The sequence below is a fragment of the Petromyzon marinus genome, chromosome 4 (assembly GCF_048934315.1).
Source record: "Petromyzon marinus isolate PM22_M1 ecotype Great Lakes invasive population chromosome 4, UKy_Petmar_22M1.pri1.0, whole genome shotgun sequence".
Classification (NCBI taxonomy): domain Eukaryota; kingdom Metazoa; phylum Chordata; class Hyperoartia; order Petromyzontiformes; family Petromyzontidae; genus Petromyzon; species Petromyzon marinus.
The window spans coordinates 22634733-22653036 of NC_133670.1; the positions used below are offsets into that span (position 1 = coordinate 22634733).

The following is an 18304-nucleotide window of genomic DNA, read 5'->3' on the forward strand; positions in this document are numbered from 1 at the left end:
CTTCTGGCCTGGGAAAACCTTACACAAGACCTAACCCCTAAGCCGATTTAGGTGATGCTGTGGTGAGAATGCTCATCTTGCAGTTCAAACCTTGAGGTCAAAACCCATTTGGGAGTTGACCATGGAGTAGATATGAAGAAGAGTCTTAAGGTTAGGAGGATAACAGTATTTCTTGGAAATACTGCCCCCTGCCATACTCTTGTATAAGCGCACAACTTTATCTATCTGTGATGAACGCTGCACTTTCCGTCGTTTTCATGCAGGGGGCGCTGCAAACCTACGCACCCCCTGCATGAACGACGGAGGCGCAGGGACAGACGTTCGATTACGTTGGAATCGATCTGCAGACGGCGGTCTTCTCGCACGGCCAGCTCTGTCGCCTTATCTCGATCCCGCAATCCCAAACAGGTGAAAGTCCGCATAGAACCGAACCCCCAGCAAGGCCATCTGCTTAACGACGGGAGAAAATTCACACGAAATATCCTTTTCAATTAAGTCTTCCAGATGTAAAATGAAAAAAAATTTTCATGAAGAAATCCAATTATCTAATTAAAAATAATACAATTCAAAGATGTTTCATTTTAAAACTTCAAAACGGAGCATTGGGTGCTTGCGTGAATGTGTCGTTCGTGTGTAATTTTTTTGTGACTTTCTTGGCCGAAGGCTGTAAATGGTTGAGGGGCGCCATAGGTGCCCCCGACCAACCCCTAGTTATACAATATGGATATTTCATCACTGCCTAATGACCACCAACAGCGATACGAGAGGCACCCTACATTCGTTTGAGCGGGGATACAATTTGAAGAATGAATTCCTCATGTCCCTGGCATGGATCAAGTTTCACATCTTCACCAGTGTTCCCTCTTGCAGTTCAAATGAAGTCACTCTTTGTTGCAGGCATCTGATGAAACCTGGATTGTGGTGGGGGGCATGCACAGTGGAGTTCAGGGAACGCTGGCCAACCTGTTTCATTATGCACACACACAACAGCAGGTGTTCATTTAAACTCATAACCCTTGGTCATGCACCCTATCCATTACCCCATGAACACTGATATCCTATGACCTGTAATTCTCATTCCTTTATAACGTCTCAGAAATAAACTCTTACTCGTGAATGATAACTAATCATCTAAAAACCATAAGCCCTAATAAACACTTTCTGCATCGCAACTTAGCTTCTAGTAATACAATCCAACGTTATTTTGCTTCCTATATCCCCATATTCATTTGAATGTGTAATAGCCTGCCTGCAGCCAAGTTTACCAGAGTCTGGTACGCGTGTTTCTGTCCCACCGTGCTCCTCTGTTTCACGGGAGATAAAACGAAAAAAGTGATGTGCGAGAGATGTATTGTGCCGCACTTTTTAACGTGCAGCACCATTGTGCTTCGTGTTGACTCGGGGGGGGGGGGGTGGGGGGGGGGAGCCGCGGTACCGAGCTACATGGAAATGAGGAGTAGCTTGATGAATACGAGTATCCAACGGCAGCGCAGCACGACCTCTGCTTGCGGGTGGGCCACGTAGTGGGGGGCACACGACGATTACCCCTGGCCCGGGATGCAGCATGCGTGCATGCCTTGGCAAGGGCTCGCCTCGCCAGCCATCGACTTGAATCCTAGGTAGCGTCGACTCCTTGTCGACCCTGCCAGTTGCAGCGTGGTTGTTAATAAGTTGCATAATAGCTATGCGATGTGGTGCAAGGCTGGTTATTAGTAATCACTCATGTGATGGCAGAAATTACCAATTTTTATGCTGGCAAGAGATTGTGATTTTTTATTACATGGAAATAATGTCACTGGCGCGGTGGCAAATACTTCCGGTGCGTTTGCAAAAAATTCCATTGTGGATTGTGTATTGCTACATACACAATCCACAATGGCTTATCGGTGCCTTGTGACGGGTCAGTATAGTGGCGCATCGAAGGGCCGCTGATGACACACTGGGAAGCCGCTGTGATAAAGTACATTCTTCAGTCTGCCTTCCCAGTGGGGGTGGGGGGAGGGCACCAGCAGGTTAATCGGTGGCAGGTATTTGTTATCGCGATGTTAATTAACCAGACACTCTCCCCCCCTCTCTTGTGGCTGACAGGCTGTAAGCATGCAAAACCTTTTCTGAGGCTCTTTATGCAAAGGCCTGTGGTTGCCTGAATCCCCAGGAAGGAGCCAACCTTCCCTATTCATATTCCTGTCTTGGTGCCCCCTGTGCTATTTCTTGTTTTATTGCTATCAGTTTAACACGTATGCGTTCGCGACCAGTATTATTCATAATAAAGGCTTTTGGGTTAGATCGCGTTATTCATAAATGTGTCGCACCCCTACCACCGCTTGACACGGCCAATCAGTAAAAAATGTGTCACGTTCACAAAAGACATAGTTCACTACTTTAGCCCACCGGTGTGTTGAAGAGTGGATCCACAACATTTACAATTTGAGTACGCCGTTTCGCTGGAAATTGCATCCAGCATCTTCGGGCGATTTGCCAGAATAGTGAAGCCATCCACCTGCTTCCGGTCTTAAATCGTGCAGGATGACGTCATCGTTGTTGAACTCCATCAGGATTCGAGATCCAGGGGTGGGGGTGTTTGCAATTATGTAATAGATCAGTAATCAGCCACTTAGCATGTGACTCACCTGTAAGGAATTGTAATATGTGTTGTGTATTACTTAATAATACGCTTCCAGGCTGCGTTGAGTCTAAAGCTATCACAGCGATTTAAATTATTTGAATTCATCTCGATTTCAATTGATTCTCTATCTAATCTTGCCCAGTAATAATTAGTTCTGCATAACACTTCAACGTTATCAAAATAAATCGAATGTCCTTGTTTGCAAGCATGCTCTGCCACCGCTAATAACTGTGTTTGGAAGAATTGCTAACGCGATCTAACCCAAAAACCTTTTATGTGTATTGCTATCATTCGTTTCGATTTTCCACTTACTAAAATGAAATCTTTACATTTAGCAGATTTTCAAAGTATTTTCCTTGTGTGGATTTGCCACACATTAGATGATGCAACGTGCACATGGAAAAGTGGTTGGCATCCCTTCCCTTTGCATCTCAGGATAGTGAACTCCATTATTAAGAGCCAAACACAGTACATTCAAATTAAGTTTATTCTCTCACATAATAAGCATTAATCCAGTTATACATAATTTGAAGATTTCATTCATGTTTTAGTTCATTTTAATACCTGTGTTGCATTTTGTAACATTTTAATGTAATTTTGATTCAGTTATTTAATTTTGACCTACGACAACCATCCTCACAAAAACTCAAGAGTAATGAAGAGTTAATGCACTGCATCGAGTCTAATTGTGAACTCCTGGAACATTTTGGGTATGTGCATCACATTTTAATGGTTAACTGTAGAGCCTGGAAACTTGATTTGAAACTTTTGTGACTGCAGGAATTACTCTTTGGTTCTTTCAGCACCATGGAGATGAACAGTTCAAGGCCAGGTGTTGATTCTCAAACATCGATAAATTGCTGTAGCTTATTAAAAACCTCCCAGCTTGCATTTCACACTTATTACCCTTCAGCGCTGGCTGCTCCGACATAGTTATTGTCACTGTGTTTGCATCGTGATCTGACCTACTTTGAAAATGTATTCGGCACCGTGATGTTGATCTGTCCTGTAATGTGATATAAACAATGTTTTTTTCTACACAACGCCGATCAGTATCACAGCAGTACATTGTAACTCACTTAATTTTCCATCTCAGTGCCGTATGATGACTCGTAGTGCCTTGTTATATTAATCCAGTATAACCTATCTAATGGCATGTTTATTAAAACCTAAAAATAAGTGCGGTACTCATATATGGCTAGGTTGTATTTAAAGGCCAGGTTATTATTAATCTAATTCATATTATAAATTATATATTAATTTCAAAACTGGATGGTTATTGTGCCTATACATTTTTTTCCAAAATTGGCTCAGGTAAGGCATGCAATTTCCGGATAAACTGCAAATGGATTTAATGTGGGTCGACATGTCTCGCGTGATGAATACCACAGCCGTTGTTTTATTGATTTTACGGCCATAAACAAAAATCTGCAATCACGGCATTGAAAGGATAACAGCGGCAGTGGGGCGTTTGTCATTTTTACACCTCGCTCCTTAAAATCCGTGAACATGACTAAAGATGCCAGAAATTGACAAATGTGGTGTAGCTCTTTTTTTCACGGGCTGTAAAAAGTGAACGATTAATTGAGCCTGTATGCTGAAGCTCTCCAGTGATCCTGTGCTACTTGCAATAGTGACTGCGCTCCCTCGAAGGTGTTGACTTTCTGCCAGCGGTATTTGAGTTAATCATCTCCGAAATGGAACTGAAAATTAAGGAAACCAAATGAAACTGAAGTAGGTAACTCAAATATTCATAAAACAGCAAAAACCTGACATTTGTTATACTAAAAAAAAGCCAGGAAATATTATAGACGTAAAAAATGAAGTAAAAATCGACTGTGCGTACAAGACAAAGATCCCCCGTATAGCCTTAACATACTGTTGGAGCAAGTGCTGTTAGTGAGCACCTATGGTGGGTGGCCAACACACCACGCCTGGCCGCCTTTGTCTCCCTAGTGACGATGTTTACTACACACCACACCAGGTATTCATTTGAGGCTGAGTCTACTAGGGGTGGCCCAGGACCGGTTCAAATAATCGTCACTGGTGTTGGCCATGAGCGGGAATCGAACTCGGGTCGCTGAGTATAGCATACAACACGCAGGAATACATTCAGTGTTTCAATTAATGGAAATGCAGAATTGAATGGAGTTAATTGTATATTATAATAGGAACTGCAATTATCGCTCAAGTCTGGGAAGTTTTGTATTCATCAGTCATAAAAATGTTATTAATGTACAGATTTATTTGTCACCATTCTTGGTGCCGTTTCTAAGCAGTAGGTATCTACAATGAGGTGACCCAAGTACAGAAAACACAGTTCTGTTCCTGTCTTTACTCACCCATCTACAGTTAAAAACAAGAATGAAATCAAACAAGATCACAGGTTTTGAGGCTTAGAAATGATGAGAGTGTCAAGGCAGTTGGGACCCCTCATCTTGAAAGAAAGCGTTGGACATTAAAGAGACCGTTTGATGCGTCAAGCCCTACTGCGACTCCCCCCCCTCTCCCCCATCTGCAGGTGCCCGGGGGGTCCCAGCTGCAGGAGGCATGCGCGCCCACACAGCACGCACGGACTGACGGCCCGCCCGCTCGGCCGCCCCCACCCTGGTACCCGCAGCAGTACAGCAGTGCCGCTCTGCACTCGGGTCACGGTGAGCATCCCCCACACCCTCTGTTGTGTGATTGGTGTCTTACGTTCCCCCGGCACATGTGCCTGTCCTATCCTAGGTAGCTGCGAGTCCTCCCACAATTCTGAAAAATCTGCGCGCACGTATCCTTTAGCCGACCATTGCGCTCTTGAGTATCCTCGTGCATCAGCTCATGATTATTACCGGGGGGGGGGGGGGGGTCCATGTGGAAGACCCCACCTGTTCATGATTATTAATGAACGGGGCTGGTCGACGTGGAGTGACTTCACGCACGTTACACACAAACATATTCTTGGCTCATTTGTAATGGTGCGGTTACTGTTGTACCCCGCTCTCCATTGGGGCAACCCGCAGTTTTATTGCTTTTCATTTCTGCCAGTTTGGGTCTTGTGTGATGCACTGCTGGTGAAAACGTGTGGGAGTAGATGGGACAATGCACTGGCAAGTGACAAGAAAAAAACCAGGAAACAAAACAGCAGTTAAAAGAAGAGAATTATAGCCTCCATTCGGGGAGGGAACAATCAGGAGGGAGATGGAGTAATTACATTTCAGCTCACTTTGCAAGTTAATATAAATTTGTGGCTGCAAAACGCTGGTGACAGTGCAGATGGCATGGAGATGATCCTACCTTCCGGCAGTGAATTGGCAATAGCCAACGACTTGCATCCCACTGGGATTTTTGCATACAGCGTTGAAATACGGTGTTTTTTCTGGAAGACTTTGCTGTTTTTTTCCTGGATTTTTCTGTTGCGTGTAGTCACTCTAAGATGTTTCTTTGTTCATGTTTGTGTTTGTTGCGGTTGCACCCGAGTCAAGAGCTGCGTGGCTCACAGGGTCACACCTGATAAATGAAACTGAAAAACCGAAACGGAAACGTGAAGAGACGAGTCAAGAGACCGCTTTGCGCTGTGTTTCAGGTAACACAGGCCTTGACCACCGGCTGGCTGTGGGCGTGGCGACCTCCGATGTCCCCAATGGGTACCCGCACGCGCTTGCGTCCGCACTCGTGGGTGGGACGGTGAGAGCACAACTTGACATGAGGCTGTTTACTCTTGCGGAGTGTGCGAGACTTGTCCAAGCGGTTTGGGAACAGGATATCAAGAGAACACTCCAAATTGATTGGTACTCAATATTTATCTTAACCCTTATGTTCGAGCTCGGATGGTTGAATTGTTATATTCTTGGTTCTTTCGGTAAAGTCACGTTGAAGGGGAAACGTGACTTTACCGAAAGAACCAAGAATATGAATCACTGCAGTCACGAAAGCTTTAAATCAGAAGGTTAAATTGTTGTTGTGTATGTATATGAACACAGCAAAGTAATAGTGTGCGAGCTCATACACTTAAATGTGAGGCATGCAATGGGCAAGATGCTGCCTGAAATAAAAGTTCAAAGGTGGTGTATCTATAATTCACCCACGCAAAATATATAATGTAGGTTTTTTTCGGGTTAGATCGCGTAAATATAAACATGTCGTTAAACCCACCACCACCCGACACAGCCAGTTAATAAGATTTGACACGTGAACAGAACATGCCAATTCGTTATTAGTACAGCATACAAATTGGCTGTCGGGTGGTGGTGGTGGTGGGTTTAACGACACATTTATACGTGACTTTACCGAAAGAACCAAGAATATAACAATTTAACCATCCAAGCTCGAACGTAAGGGTTAAGATAAATATTGAGTACTAATCATTTATAGTTACGCGATCTAATACAAAAAAACTAAATTATGGATGATATTGGTCGCAAAAGCGTACGTGTTTATATCACAATCTAGAAACATGCATTGACATTGTTTAGATAATTTTTGGTGCTATAAATGTCCAAATGATGGGCCACTTGAGCTTCTGAAAAATAAGTTAACTCAGTGGACTTTGCCTGGTAGGATGGGGATGGTTTCGTTTTATTTGTATGTTTGGGCCATTTGAATTATTGTAACGTTCTTACCCGCCCCTCCTGGACATCTCTGAAAAAGAGCTTTATAGCTCATTGGATTCCTCCCGGATAATTAAATATTCTGATTCTGAATATCTGATAGTTGACCTTTAGCAGATACTGGGTGAATTAATGACGGGGGTGGTGTTGGCCGCGCAGAGGTAGCCAAGGTGTGGTGTCTACATTGTTGGCTTGGAAAAGGGGTAGCTTTAACAAAAAAATGTAATGTACCTCAATCCTCCAGGTTATGATTTTTGTATGGTTGAATCCAGCATTGAATGAAACACACATATACATTCATAGTTTTATTCAGATAAGTTTTTCCCCTTTTATAATATCGGGGGGATTATTGTGTGGGGTCACCATTTGCATTCATTGCTTCGCTGAGAAATGGTCAGCAATCCAGTTATGGAGAGATAAGCTACGTTCTAGCAATTGTAGCACAACTTAAAAATAATTTAACTACATAGTGCAAGGCTTAAGGGAAAAAAAACTTACTGTTGAGCTCTGACGTAAGACAGGCCAATTTCAAGGCTCTGCAGAGAGCTTTATGAGCCTTGGATTAGGGGCAAACCCCGGGAAAAGTAATTTGGTCTTACATTTTCAAGGGGATTGAAGATGCTGGCCGAAAAAGTCTTTACAAAGGATGGCGTGCAAGCAGGAGAACAGTTCAAGATGGGCAACGCGTGCAAGTTAATGGAATACCGTCCAACAAGACCATCACAGATGTATTCCAGGGGATATTAAAATATGATAAATCAAACAGCCTTGGGAGAGCATTAAAAAAAAGCTTTCACAATTAAAGGAACCCTATGACCTTAATAACAAATCTTGACATAATAATTGAACACATTTTCTCGTAATCGCCATGGACTTTGTAAAGGGTCTGCATGACCTTGCTATCCACAATATGTTTACGAGTGCATGTTCGTCACTGGCAGATGACTAAGGGGCGGCGGTAGCCATATTTAAACGTGCTCTTACGTGCATTCTAAGGAGCTTGTGGTGTAGAAGTGGTCAGAGGAACTCAATACACAAGACACTGCATAAAGCAGAATGTTGAATTTAATGCGGAATATTATAATTATTATACAAAATAATCATATATGCTACAAAAAATGAAGTTGATCCCCACCGTCAATGTCATTCACAGGTCTAGCATGAGTGAGCAAATGGGGCAACATGCAATTAATTGGTCGACATGATTGGGAGGATTGAAGAGACTGGATTCACAGGGTTGTTCAGGTGGCAGTCGCTGCTTTAACCTAAACCAACGGTACAAACGTAGATGGTAAACGAAATTTCCCAATACTCTAGAACAGGTTGCTGTGTCGTCTCACCATGCTCACCTCGGCACAGTTTACACCTCTGATTTCGGCCCGAATTGTGAAAACACAGTGGGGAAATATCATCAGGAAAAATATAGTGTGTTGTGGAGGGTCGTTTAAAAAAATGCTGGTCGACTGATCTTCATGCTTTATGCAACTTCTGATCGACCATTGTGTCGTTTTTAAACAATCACAACGTATATGTCCGCTCAAACTGACAATTGTACATTTAGCATACATTGGTGGCCCTGAAGCAGTGTTGAAAATGCCATTTGCTCGACCACTGTTGACTTTTCAAAAGGTTATTCAAAAACACATTGATAATGTATTTATCACATGGCAGAGCATGGGTTCCCATGCTATTAAGCTGAATCAGATCAATGAAATTACTCTTGTTTAACGAAATGATCACAATAGCGGAAAAGACAATGATCTGTAGTAAATGGAGTGTTGCTTGTTGATGAGCATGATAGGTTGCATTTAGAGAGGAAGAGAGGAACATTACTGCAGTCGGTGGCATTTTAAAAGCATTGGGGGTGTTCTGTCAGTGAATGACTCAATAAAAATTCCCAGGCAGTGCAAGGTCACAGACAATTAGATAAATCTAATTGTGAGCTACAGAACAAGAGGGGTCGATATTTAACCGCAGGGAAATTATTTTGTCCCTAAATTAAGCTTGTATTAAGACAGCTTGGGAAATGCCACATTCTCTCGTGATTGTCCAACGATGAAGGCGGGGTTTAGCGGTTTCAGCAGAGGGATTGTGACAGTGATAACCAGGATTTAGTTTGTCGAGTTATAACTGCAGATTAGGTGGATACTGAACTTGTCATCTCAGCTAATGAGACTGAAACTGTACAGTTGGGGATTTAGTTTTATGTACAGGGACTTAATTTCGTTGACAAAGATAGGTTATTTCAGATAGCCGATTTGGTCTGAAGGCTGTGCATTAAAACAGCGCAATAGTGAGCACAGCAGGGAGGTTGAGGCAGTTGAGTTGCAGAAGCTTAGAATAGCCTGCTGGCCATGCTGCAGAAAAAACATCCACTGAATCATTTAGGAAGCCATAGTAAAGGCTCCTAGCAATGTCATAGAAGTGTCGACATGAGATAGAGGTGTCAGAATATTGTTTTTCAGAGATAAGGGAATGTTTATTGCTTGGAAATATGAGTCGGAAGCACTTTTTTACCTTGATTCCATTAACCTTCATCATTAAGACATGTATGTGCATGATTGCATGTCTCTATTTTTTTATGTTCTTTCGTGTATGAGAGTGTGTGTGTGTGTATATATGCATCTATCTTTATACAATTGTGTGTCGGCACGGCACAATGGTGAGTGTACTGTAATTACAATATCAGAACAGCATGCGTTGGTATTTGGTGTCCGTAGGTATCCCTTTCGTGAGTACGTTTGTGCTAAAGCACCATTGCCTCCCTTATCCACTGTTTGCTTTCTACCACAACAATGTAATAGGTTCCAGTGCCTGCTAAATAGAGACTTGATGAGAACTAGGTAGACTCTGAGTACTCTGCCATGTGTTTGCTCTGCGCTTGAGAATATGCCACACGATCGCATCGATGTGTCGTTTCAGCGCTGTTCACTCTTTTTTCGTAGGAGCAGACAAAGACTGGGAAACGCAAGGGGCGTGGGAAAAAGGGGGCGCGGCAGCCCCCGCTCGCGCCACCTGAACGTCTTCACTCTCAATCCCACATCCAACCACATAGTGAGTTATTCCAACTTAGAACAAGTATGTTGAACTTCTTTCGCACCGTACGTAGCCAGCCGTGCTAATCTGAGGTTGCGGGGTAGGACAAAAAACTGAACACAAAAAGCAGTTCTAAATAAACATATGAACTGCTCAAAAGTATTACACACATGCAAAACATGCCATGGCAAAAGTCATAATACGCCTTATAGGCTGCTGGGACTAAGTTATTAGTGAGCATCTAAGTCTGGTGTACATAACATAAGGATATGGTGTGAATTGACATCTAAAACTCAACTTCCCGTGGGTCACTTCGAGGTTGACTTGGCTGACGTATGATCAGCACTGAAATAAATTGCGGCCAGATATTGTGCTAGCCACTGCCTGCTGAAGTGCCATGCCAGCAGCCTTAAAGGGGTGGTGGCACGGTGGTGAGATGTTAACTACCTCGTCTGGTATACAGGAGTGCGCAGGTTCAATCCCCCACCTTGATGCCTGTATATTTGTATGTTGCATGTTCTCCCCATGTTCGCATGGATTTTTCTATGGATCTTTCTCCGTGTTTTCCCTCCACATTGAGAAACATGCTTTTGGAGTATTTTGCTGCTATGAATCTCCACGTTATAAACCACTTCCTTTGAACTATCATTTGTTGCCAGGTCGCTTCTGAAAAAGAGCCGTATCGCTCATTGGGCCTTACCTGGTAAAATAAAATAGTTAGTTTCATAGGTACTCGCCCAACAGTGCTTGTCCTAATAATCCTTGAAGCTAAATGGGGAATATTTGACATGCACTGATGCACACAAGTGCACACAAATGTTGGCTTAAAAGATATCATTTTACTTTGGCCATATATTTATATGATGCGCTGAAGCTTTAGTATCCTTTAATATAATTGCCTACTCCTTTTAAGTGAACAGTTGCAAATGTTTCATACTTGCAGATGAGACTCTTTTAACAGGGGAATCCCAGATAGGAACCACTGACTAAACATTTCACCGCTGTGCATGATTATGTTGTACATGCTTATTTTGCACAAATACTTAGTCGCGCATGTGGCATTATGACTACATAACACTGGTCATTGGCAGGCGTGCTTCAGTGGATACTGCACAGTCTAATTCACAGTGACAGACAAGTGGCTTTAAAGGAGGGAGATACTGGTGGAAGCCTCCTTAGGGAGCACACCCACTCACAGATGTAATTAGTGTTAGAATTGTACACATGGTTAGAACAAAAAAAAAATGCACTCATTTTCATGCGAATGCACACGAGTGCACAATTTTACTAACTCGGACAGTGCTGCACTCCATCGAAGTTTGAGCCAATGTGGTTTTTCCACACCTCACATGCCACTGTCTACATTCAAGTTTTCAAGTTCCATTTATTAGGTATAGCCCTGTGAGCCATGCGGCTCTTAAGTCGGGTGCAACCGCAACAAACAAAATTTGAACACAGACCATCTTAAAGCGACAACGCATAACAGAAACATCCTGGAATAAACCAGCAAATATTCAGTGCTGACAAAATCCCAGGGCCTCCTTCCTGCAAAAATTAGAGGAGGCTGCATTTTATTTGGCCACAATTAAGGGATAGCATCAAAGCTGTGCACACACGTGTGTGTGTTACATATGTATATATGTTGAACTTATTTCACACCATACGTAGCCAAACATGCTAATCGGAGGTGTGAATATATATAACGCTGTACATTTTTGCTTTTATTCACCATGAGAAATTGTCCCCGTTCGATGCTGGACATCGATAATTAATTGAACAATGCACAGTGAGATTAAGAAATCAAACATTACATTGCACATATATGCTATGCATGCAATGTACTGGTACATCTGCAATGGGCATATATACCATTATTCCAGTAAGTTTATATTAATTTACAGAATTGTATTAATGCGCTGCTGAATGAAGGCATCATCTTGCCATTTCTGTCCAAGTTTTTTTTTCCCATGCTACACCATGCTGGTCTGTGCAGTTTGGTGCAAGGGGGCTCAAGATCAGTGAATTTATCACTTTCCAACAATTTTAGCTGTAGCTAAGAATCAAACTCATTTTGGTGAGTTCTTAGCAGTGTGCTAACTTATGCATCATTGCTCCACCACCACCACTATTCAGTGGGGGGGTGTATATATGCAACTTAAAAAATGGAATCTATAAAATGTACATAGAGGATCCTAAGAAAAGGACAACACATGATGAGAAATGAGAGAGATTAAACATTACTCCTCTATGTCAACTGTTGGAAAGAATTACAAACGTATAATGTAATGGGAGAGTATTTTAGAATGAAAGTATTAAAAAAATGGTGCTCATAATTAAACAATAACAGATGTTTGAACACACTGCATTAACATCAATTCAGCATCAATGTGCTGGTTCAGATAAACCGTTTTATATTTTAGATGAATGTTTCCTGTTGGGGTTGGCTTCCACCGTGTATTACCTTCCAAGTGATTTACGTGCAAACACATTTATTGGGTTACTGGTGCAGCCACTATTTTGCAACTTTAATCTACAATATATTGCACGTATTAAATGTATTAACAATTGTACGTTTTGCTGTTACTTTCCAGTGATGGAGATGCAGAGGTGACCTCTTGATGTGGAAGCATGGGCCGGCAGAATCACAATCGTCATGGGTCGACCAGAGGACAGAGTGTCAGTGGGTCATGTGGCTATCTGTGTGCTCAGGAAGACTGATTAAGTCATTGGTCAACAGGAGGGATGCTTTTGCCCTGATCGACCCCTTATTTTCCATTAATCTTTCTTTCTCACGTTGGCTTCCCCTTCCAAAGCTTGCTCCACTTCTCGCATACATTCACCCACAACCCCAGTGTAAACTTCCAGACAATCACTGCCAAGTTCACCCCCACACTGCTGCCCCAAGTGTGCACTGCTTTTGTGCCACCAGCTTTGCTCTTGAATCACTTGCACGTTCCTGTGCCTAACCACTTGCACTCTATGCACACCACATCCCGTGTCCCCCCCATGCCTATCCATTTTAAGAGGTACTGCCAGCTCAGCTCAGTCGGAACAGAAAAATCGGACCGTTTGGACGAATTACTACCAAGTGCTGCTGTTCTCTTGTGACACGAAGTTGTACCTTTGTTTGTGACCGTCTTATTCCGTTGATCATATGAAACATCACAGCATTGGTGGTCGTGGCCACAATGGCTCGTTAACATCCATGTCACGGAAAGTCATTGCAAACATTTTAAAATATTATATTCTTTGGGTCTTTCGGTAAAGTCATGTCGATAGGTTCAAATAAAATAAAAATAACAAAAAACTACGACGTTTCGATCACAACACAAGCGATCGTCATCGGGAGGAAAAAAGGTGGAGAAAGCTTTCCCCCGCTTTTTTCCTCCTCTTTTTAATTTTATTTGAACCTATCTACGTGACTTTACCGAAAGACCCAAAGCATATGAATTCTGCAGTCACGAAAGCTTTAAGTCAAGATTTTAAAATATTGTTTAATATTCAGACTCGTTAAGCAGTGTCACACCACATTCGTCACTGGGTCTGATTCTACTATGGTTGGAGGCAGAGAGTTTGCTTGCTCTACCTGAGAGATGATATAACCACTCGGCATCACCTGGGCACATCTGCTGAATGATCGTTTTGCCGGTGTTCTGCCTTACTCGTGCCACAGGCATTATGTAGGCATTGTATTTTACTTGTTCTGTACACACTTGAGCAATGGTGGGTAAATTGCTGATGAATGCGGTGCCCCACTCATATACCCCAATCACGCATTCTGTTCATCCCTATTCCATACATCCCTCAGGCCCTCACAAATTTTAAAGTGGTTGTAATTGTGCCAACTAAGGGGAAGGCCAGTAATCTGGTAAACCTTGTGTGTGATTGTGTGTGACAATTGAGATCCTTAATGTTCATCACAAACAGCAGTCAGGTGTATTTTGTTAATTGCTTGTTTTAAACTTGAATCATTTTCAAGAAAAAAAATTGGATGTTGAGAACACGTTATTTTACTTAAAATATATTTGATCATGGGGCAAAAGAACAATGGTACTCTAGGCTGCATTACATTTATTACAATGTAACCGACAATGAGAAAAACAATTCCAACGTCATAGTTGTGACCGTGTAACTGAGTTAAATTGAGCGCTTGATTGATTTTGAGCATAAACGACGATGCGAATGTTGAGAGAGTGAGCAAGTAAATCCGCGTTTGAATGCTTCCCATGAGTCACGACAGCACAGCTTTATGACCGATTATGGCATCGGTATGGGTGGTGTGTGTGTGTGTGGTATCATTGCTTGTGTGCGTGTGCTGACGTGTGTCTATCACTACTTTGTATAAACCTCGGTCTCCCTCTACCCCTGGTTTCAAAGACGTCATGTCGTTGTGTCTGTCATCCTCACTATTTGCAGAGGACTCCCACCAAATTTCAATATTAATGTCGCCTTTCTTAAATGACAGCAATAATGAACTGCAGTTTAGAACTTGGTGAATAAATGATTTTTTTTCCCAATGTGAATTGAAATCTTTTTCTCTTTTGTGTACATTGCTAATAAAACATGTGCAAGTGTTTTGGTGTATACATTTACACAGTGCCTTAACTAACATGTATGGATAAACCCCTGTGGGATTTCAAGAAAAATTCAGTCCTTTGATCGCTTGACGTTCTATCGAGGTGCGTTTGTATTTTTACATAATATAAAACTTAACTGTTTTCAATAAACCAAAAAAGTATAACCAGGTCAATTCCTATAATCTGCGAAGTGTATTTTTAAAAGAGAAATTCTGTATATGAAAACAATTACTGATTCAAATGTTATTCATTTAAACAGATGGGATGGAAGCGAGGGTTGCATTATAGAATCGGTTTGTTGTGTTTGATAATTTTTCTTACCACTTTCTAATCACACGAATTCAGACGGTGCATTCCATTATCATGTTTTCACTTGCACACATTTTGGGGAATTTATGGTTTCCTCTGTCCAAACTGTGTTTAAATGTATGACATGTAAGTTGTTACTACAAATCCCGTTAGCGTATGGAGGGAATAGTTAAAATATACACGTTCCCAACGACTTAAAAGTGTATTTGTTCACAAGTTACATTACTATTTTAATTACGCCAATTGTAAAAAAATATATCGTTCCACCCATTGTTAATTTGTCTGCTTTAAATAAATGCTAAATATTCAGAAACGATTAATTTGAACTGTTCGTCGATAACGTAATGCATTGTTTACATGCATACCTGACGAGACCAGTTGCTGACGGCCTGCATGGTTATTGGAAGTGGTCCACGTAACTGTTTCGGATACGATATTTTTTTCCCATACAACACGGTAGTTTTTTTTTACTGTATGGTGGTCTGCGAAATATTTTACGCGAGTGGACCATGTGCCTGCGGATCCATCAAGTTTGAGAACCACTGGTCAAGACCACATCCATTCTAAATTTCGTATTTACAGGAAATGTTTTTGTTGCTGACATGAATGCGCTGCAGTATTATTAGACCTATATGGATGTTGTCTTTTTGAGTCCCAAGAATCACTGATAGAACTTCCTCAAGCCATGGACATCACATTTGTTAAGGATTCATTCACCACTGAAATGTGGCTCTTTGCATGAAGAAAGTTGCAGCTGCAGTGCATTCCTTCATCTCCCCCGTTAAATAACGGACATTTCCCCCTATGCGAATGCCAGGTGAACTGAATTTCAAAGTGCACCTTTCCAAAATCTTTCTCGAAACTTTAACATTGTTTTTTAACGTCGAATTTGGAGATTTCGATGCATGTGAGCGCAGAATCCGATGTCAAAACGATAAGTTGAATTGAAAGCTTCGTTGCTTCCCGCGACACAGCCACTGGGGAGTGGGCGGCTGTCGTTTGTACCGATGTGTAAACGCGATGCAGCTGAACTCTGTTCATCCAACGGTGATGTGGGGCGGGGGGGCATTCGGCGGATCCTCTAATCAGCGGCATACCGCGAAAAATCCAATCGGTGAAAAGATTGGCACGATCGTGGTATATATCGCCGATTTAAGAGCTTCTCGAGGCACGGGACTAGACTGGATGCGCATTACAGAAGCGTGACACGTAACTATCAACAACATTAAACCAATTAAAAAAAAACTCGGATTACAGGAGTTTTGCCGTGTTTTTCTTAAACCCCAAATGGAGAATATCTATCATTTGGGTCTGTGTTAATGTTTTGAGTCCTAATAGACGCGTCTGAAATGTCTAAACTCCTTTACGATTCAACAAATTAAAGCAGTCTGTGGCATGTAAACAAATACCACAAAGTGTACCTCCGTTTATCTCTGCATCTGTCCATCGCTCTGTCTTCCGCATATCCATTTGCCTCTGCAACTACGTTTGTCTGCAGCTGATTCTTTGGAGGTCGGTTTGTGTTTGCCGCTTTGCGTGTCTCGTTCTCCGTTTGTCTCTGCATCTTTGTATCGCTGCTTGTCTCTTCGTAGCCCGGTCTCAAGGAACGTTTGTCACTGCACGTTTTCATCTCTGGCTCCGTTTGTCTACATCACTGCCTGTCCTCTGCTGCTCCCTTTGTCTCTTTTCTGTGCCGTTTGTGTGTGTGTCGCCGTCTTCCTGCCAACACGCAGAGAGATGTGCTTGCAGCGAGTCAAACATATCTGCGTTGCGAGGCTCCGTGAAACATGGTGGCTCATTTGAAGCGTGCCTGCGCTCCCAAATAAATGTCACTTCAGTGCAGATTATCTTCTTGGGGATATTGACCGCTCCAGGAAGAGGTTAAAAGATTCACGGTAAAAATTGAGATTTCAGGATCTTCATTCCCGCGGATCGTGGGAGTTGAATTTTAGAAATCGTGGATTATCAAGAGTTCATTTGTACTCCTATGTTCGTTAAAGCTTGTAAATGTTTAAAGAATAATGTTGATAATAGCGCGTTTGAATATTTGTACCGAAAATTGAATTGAGAAATAAAGGCATAAATATAAATGAATGAAATGTTTAGCATCTCGGATTTGCTTAAAAAGACGACAACCATTGGCAATGAAACTACAAAAATGCAACCAGAACTTAATAAATTAATCTACAAAGTGTGGCTCCAGATAAATATAACCAGAAAATTTAAAGTTCAACAAGTTCACTAAACGCTATAAGGAATATTTCAGGACAGCTCGGAAATCGAAATGATGAAATGGGGGTGAACGAGAGCAGGTTTGAATACTTTTTGTAAAACGTGATTAAAAACAACATGCCAATGTGCCGACAATACAGGCTTTTAATCGGTGTATATGGATCGGTGACGAGGATTTACAAAGGAAAATATTCCAAAAGCTGAACAATTGCACGGAAGCTTGAAGAGGTCTTTGCATGGAATTAACTGAGACAGGAAGTGAAACATTGGAGTGGAGGACTTAGACGAGTTGCGGACATCGTATTGACTGAATAGTGAGTGGGCTGAATAGTAAGTGGGCTTGAGCAGAAGACATCACACGGGGCGATGATAGCGGGCGATCGAGATTAACGACGCGGTGCCCAAGAATACGAGACGGAGCAATGAAATTGGTTCGTGCACGGGGACTAAACACGGATCATTACATCGTAAGACCGTGAGAGATGGCGATGGCTTGGTGAATGCCTTCGTCCAGCAGTGGATAGGTTGTGGCTGACTGATGAATGCGAGTTAATATAAATGTTAATCTAAAAATGTAATTATATAATGATGTTAGGTAAACACAATGCTGTTTATTTAAATAATAAAATATTCACATAAACACCTACATTTATATTTGAGAATGTAACGAAATTAGTGAATTGCATGGTTGTAAACTGGAACTTGAGAGGGGTGGTGGCTACGATGCTCGGGTTACAGTGCTATCTTTGACAAGCACAAATGGACGTATTCTACATATCCACGGCAATTTTCATCATTGGGCTGCTCATGTGAGTACCGAGTTTTGGTCACATGGTGACCGGAATCCATCAACATATCTACTCTTACAATCAGTTTTACATTTCCACATGTGGACACTAACATTTGGTGGTATCCGTTTTGTTAGGTCAAAT

At 42.0% G+C, this 18304-nt stretch overlaps 1 protein-coding gene across 3 annotated transcripts in view; it reads left to right on the forward strand.

Annotated features, from left to right (window-relative positions):
• LOC116938113 (uncharacterized) overlaps positions 1-14771 on the forward strand; it is a 66163-nt gene extending 51392 nt beyond the window's left edge. For 2 of the 3 annotated variants that reach the window (XM_032945290.2, XM_032945292.2), the window contains exons 22-25: positions 5148-5280; positions 6195-6295; positions 10164-10272; positions 12846-14771. In XM_032945290.2, the coding sequence (XP_032801181.2) occupies positions 5148-5280; positions 6195-6295; positions 10164-10272; positions 12846-12865 (363 nt within the window). In that variant the 3' untranslated portion in view covers positions 12866-14771. The remainder of the gene's footprint in view (positions 1-5147; positions 5281-6194; positions 6296-10163; positions 10273-12845) is intronic. The other variant, XM_032945291.2, reaches the window with a different exon arrangement.
• Positions 14772-18304: the final 3533 nt, after the last annotated feature.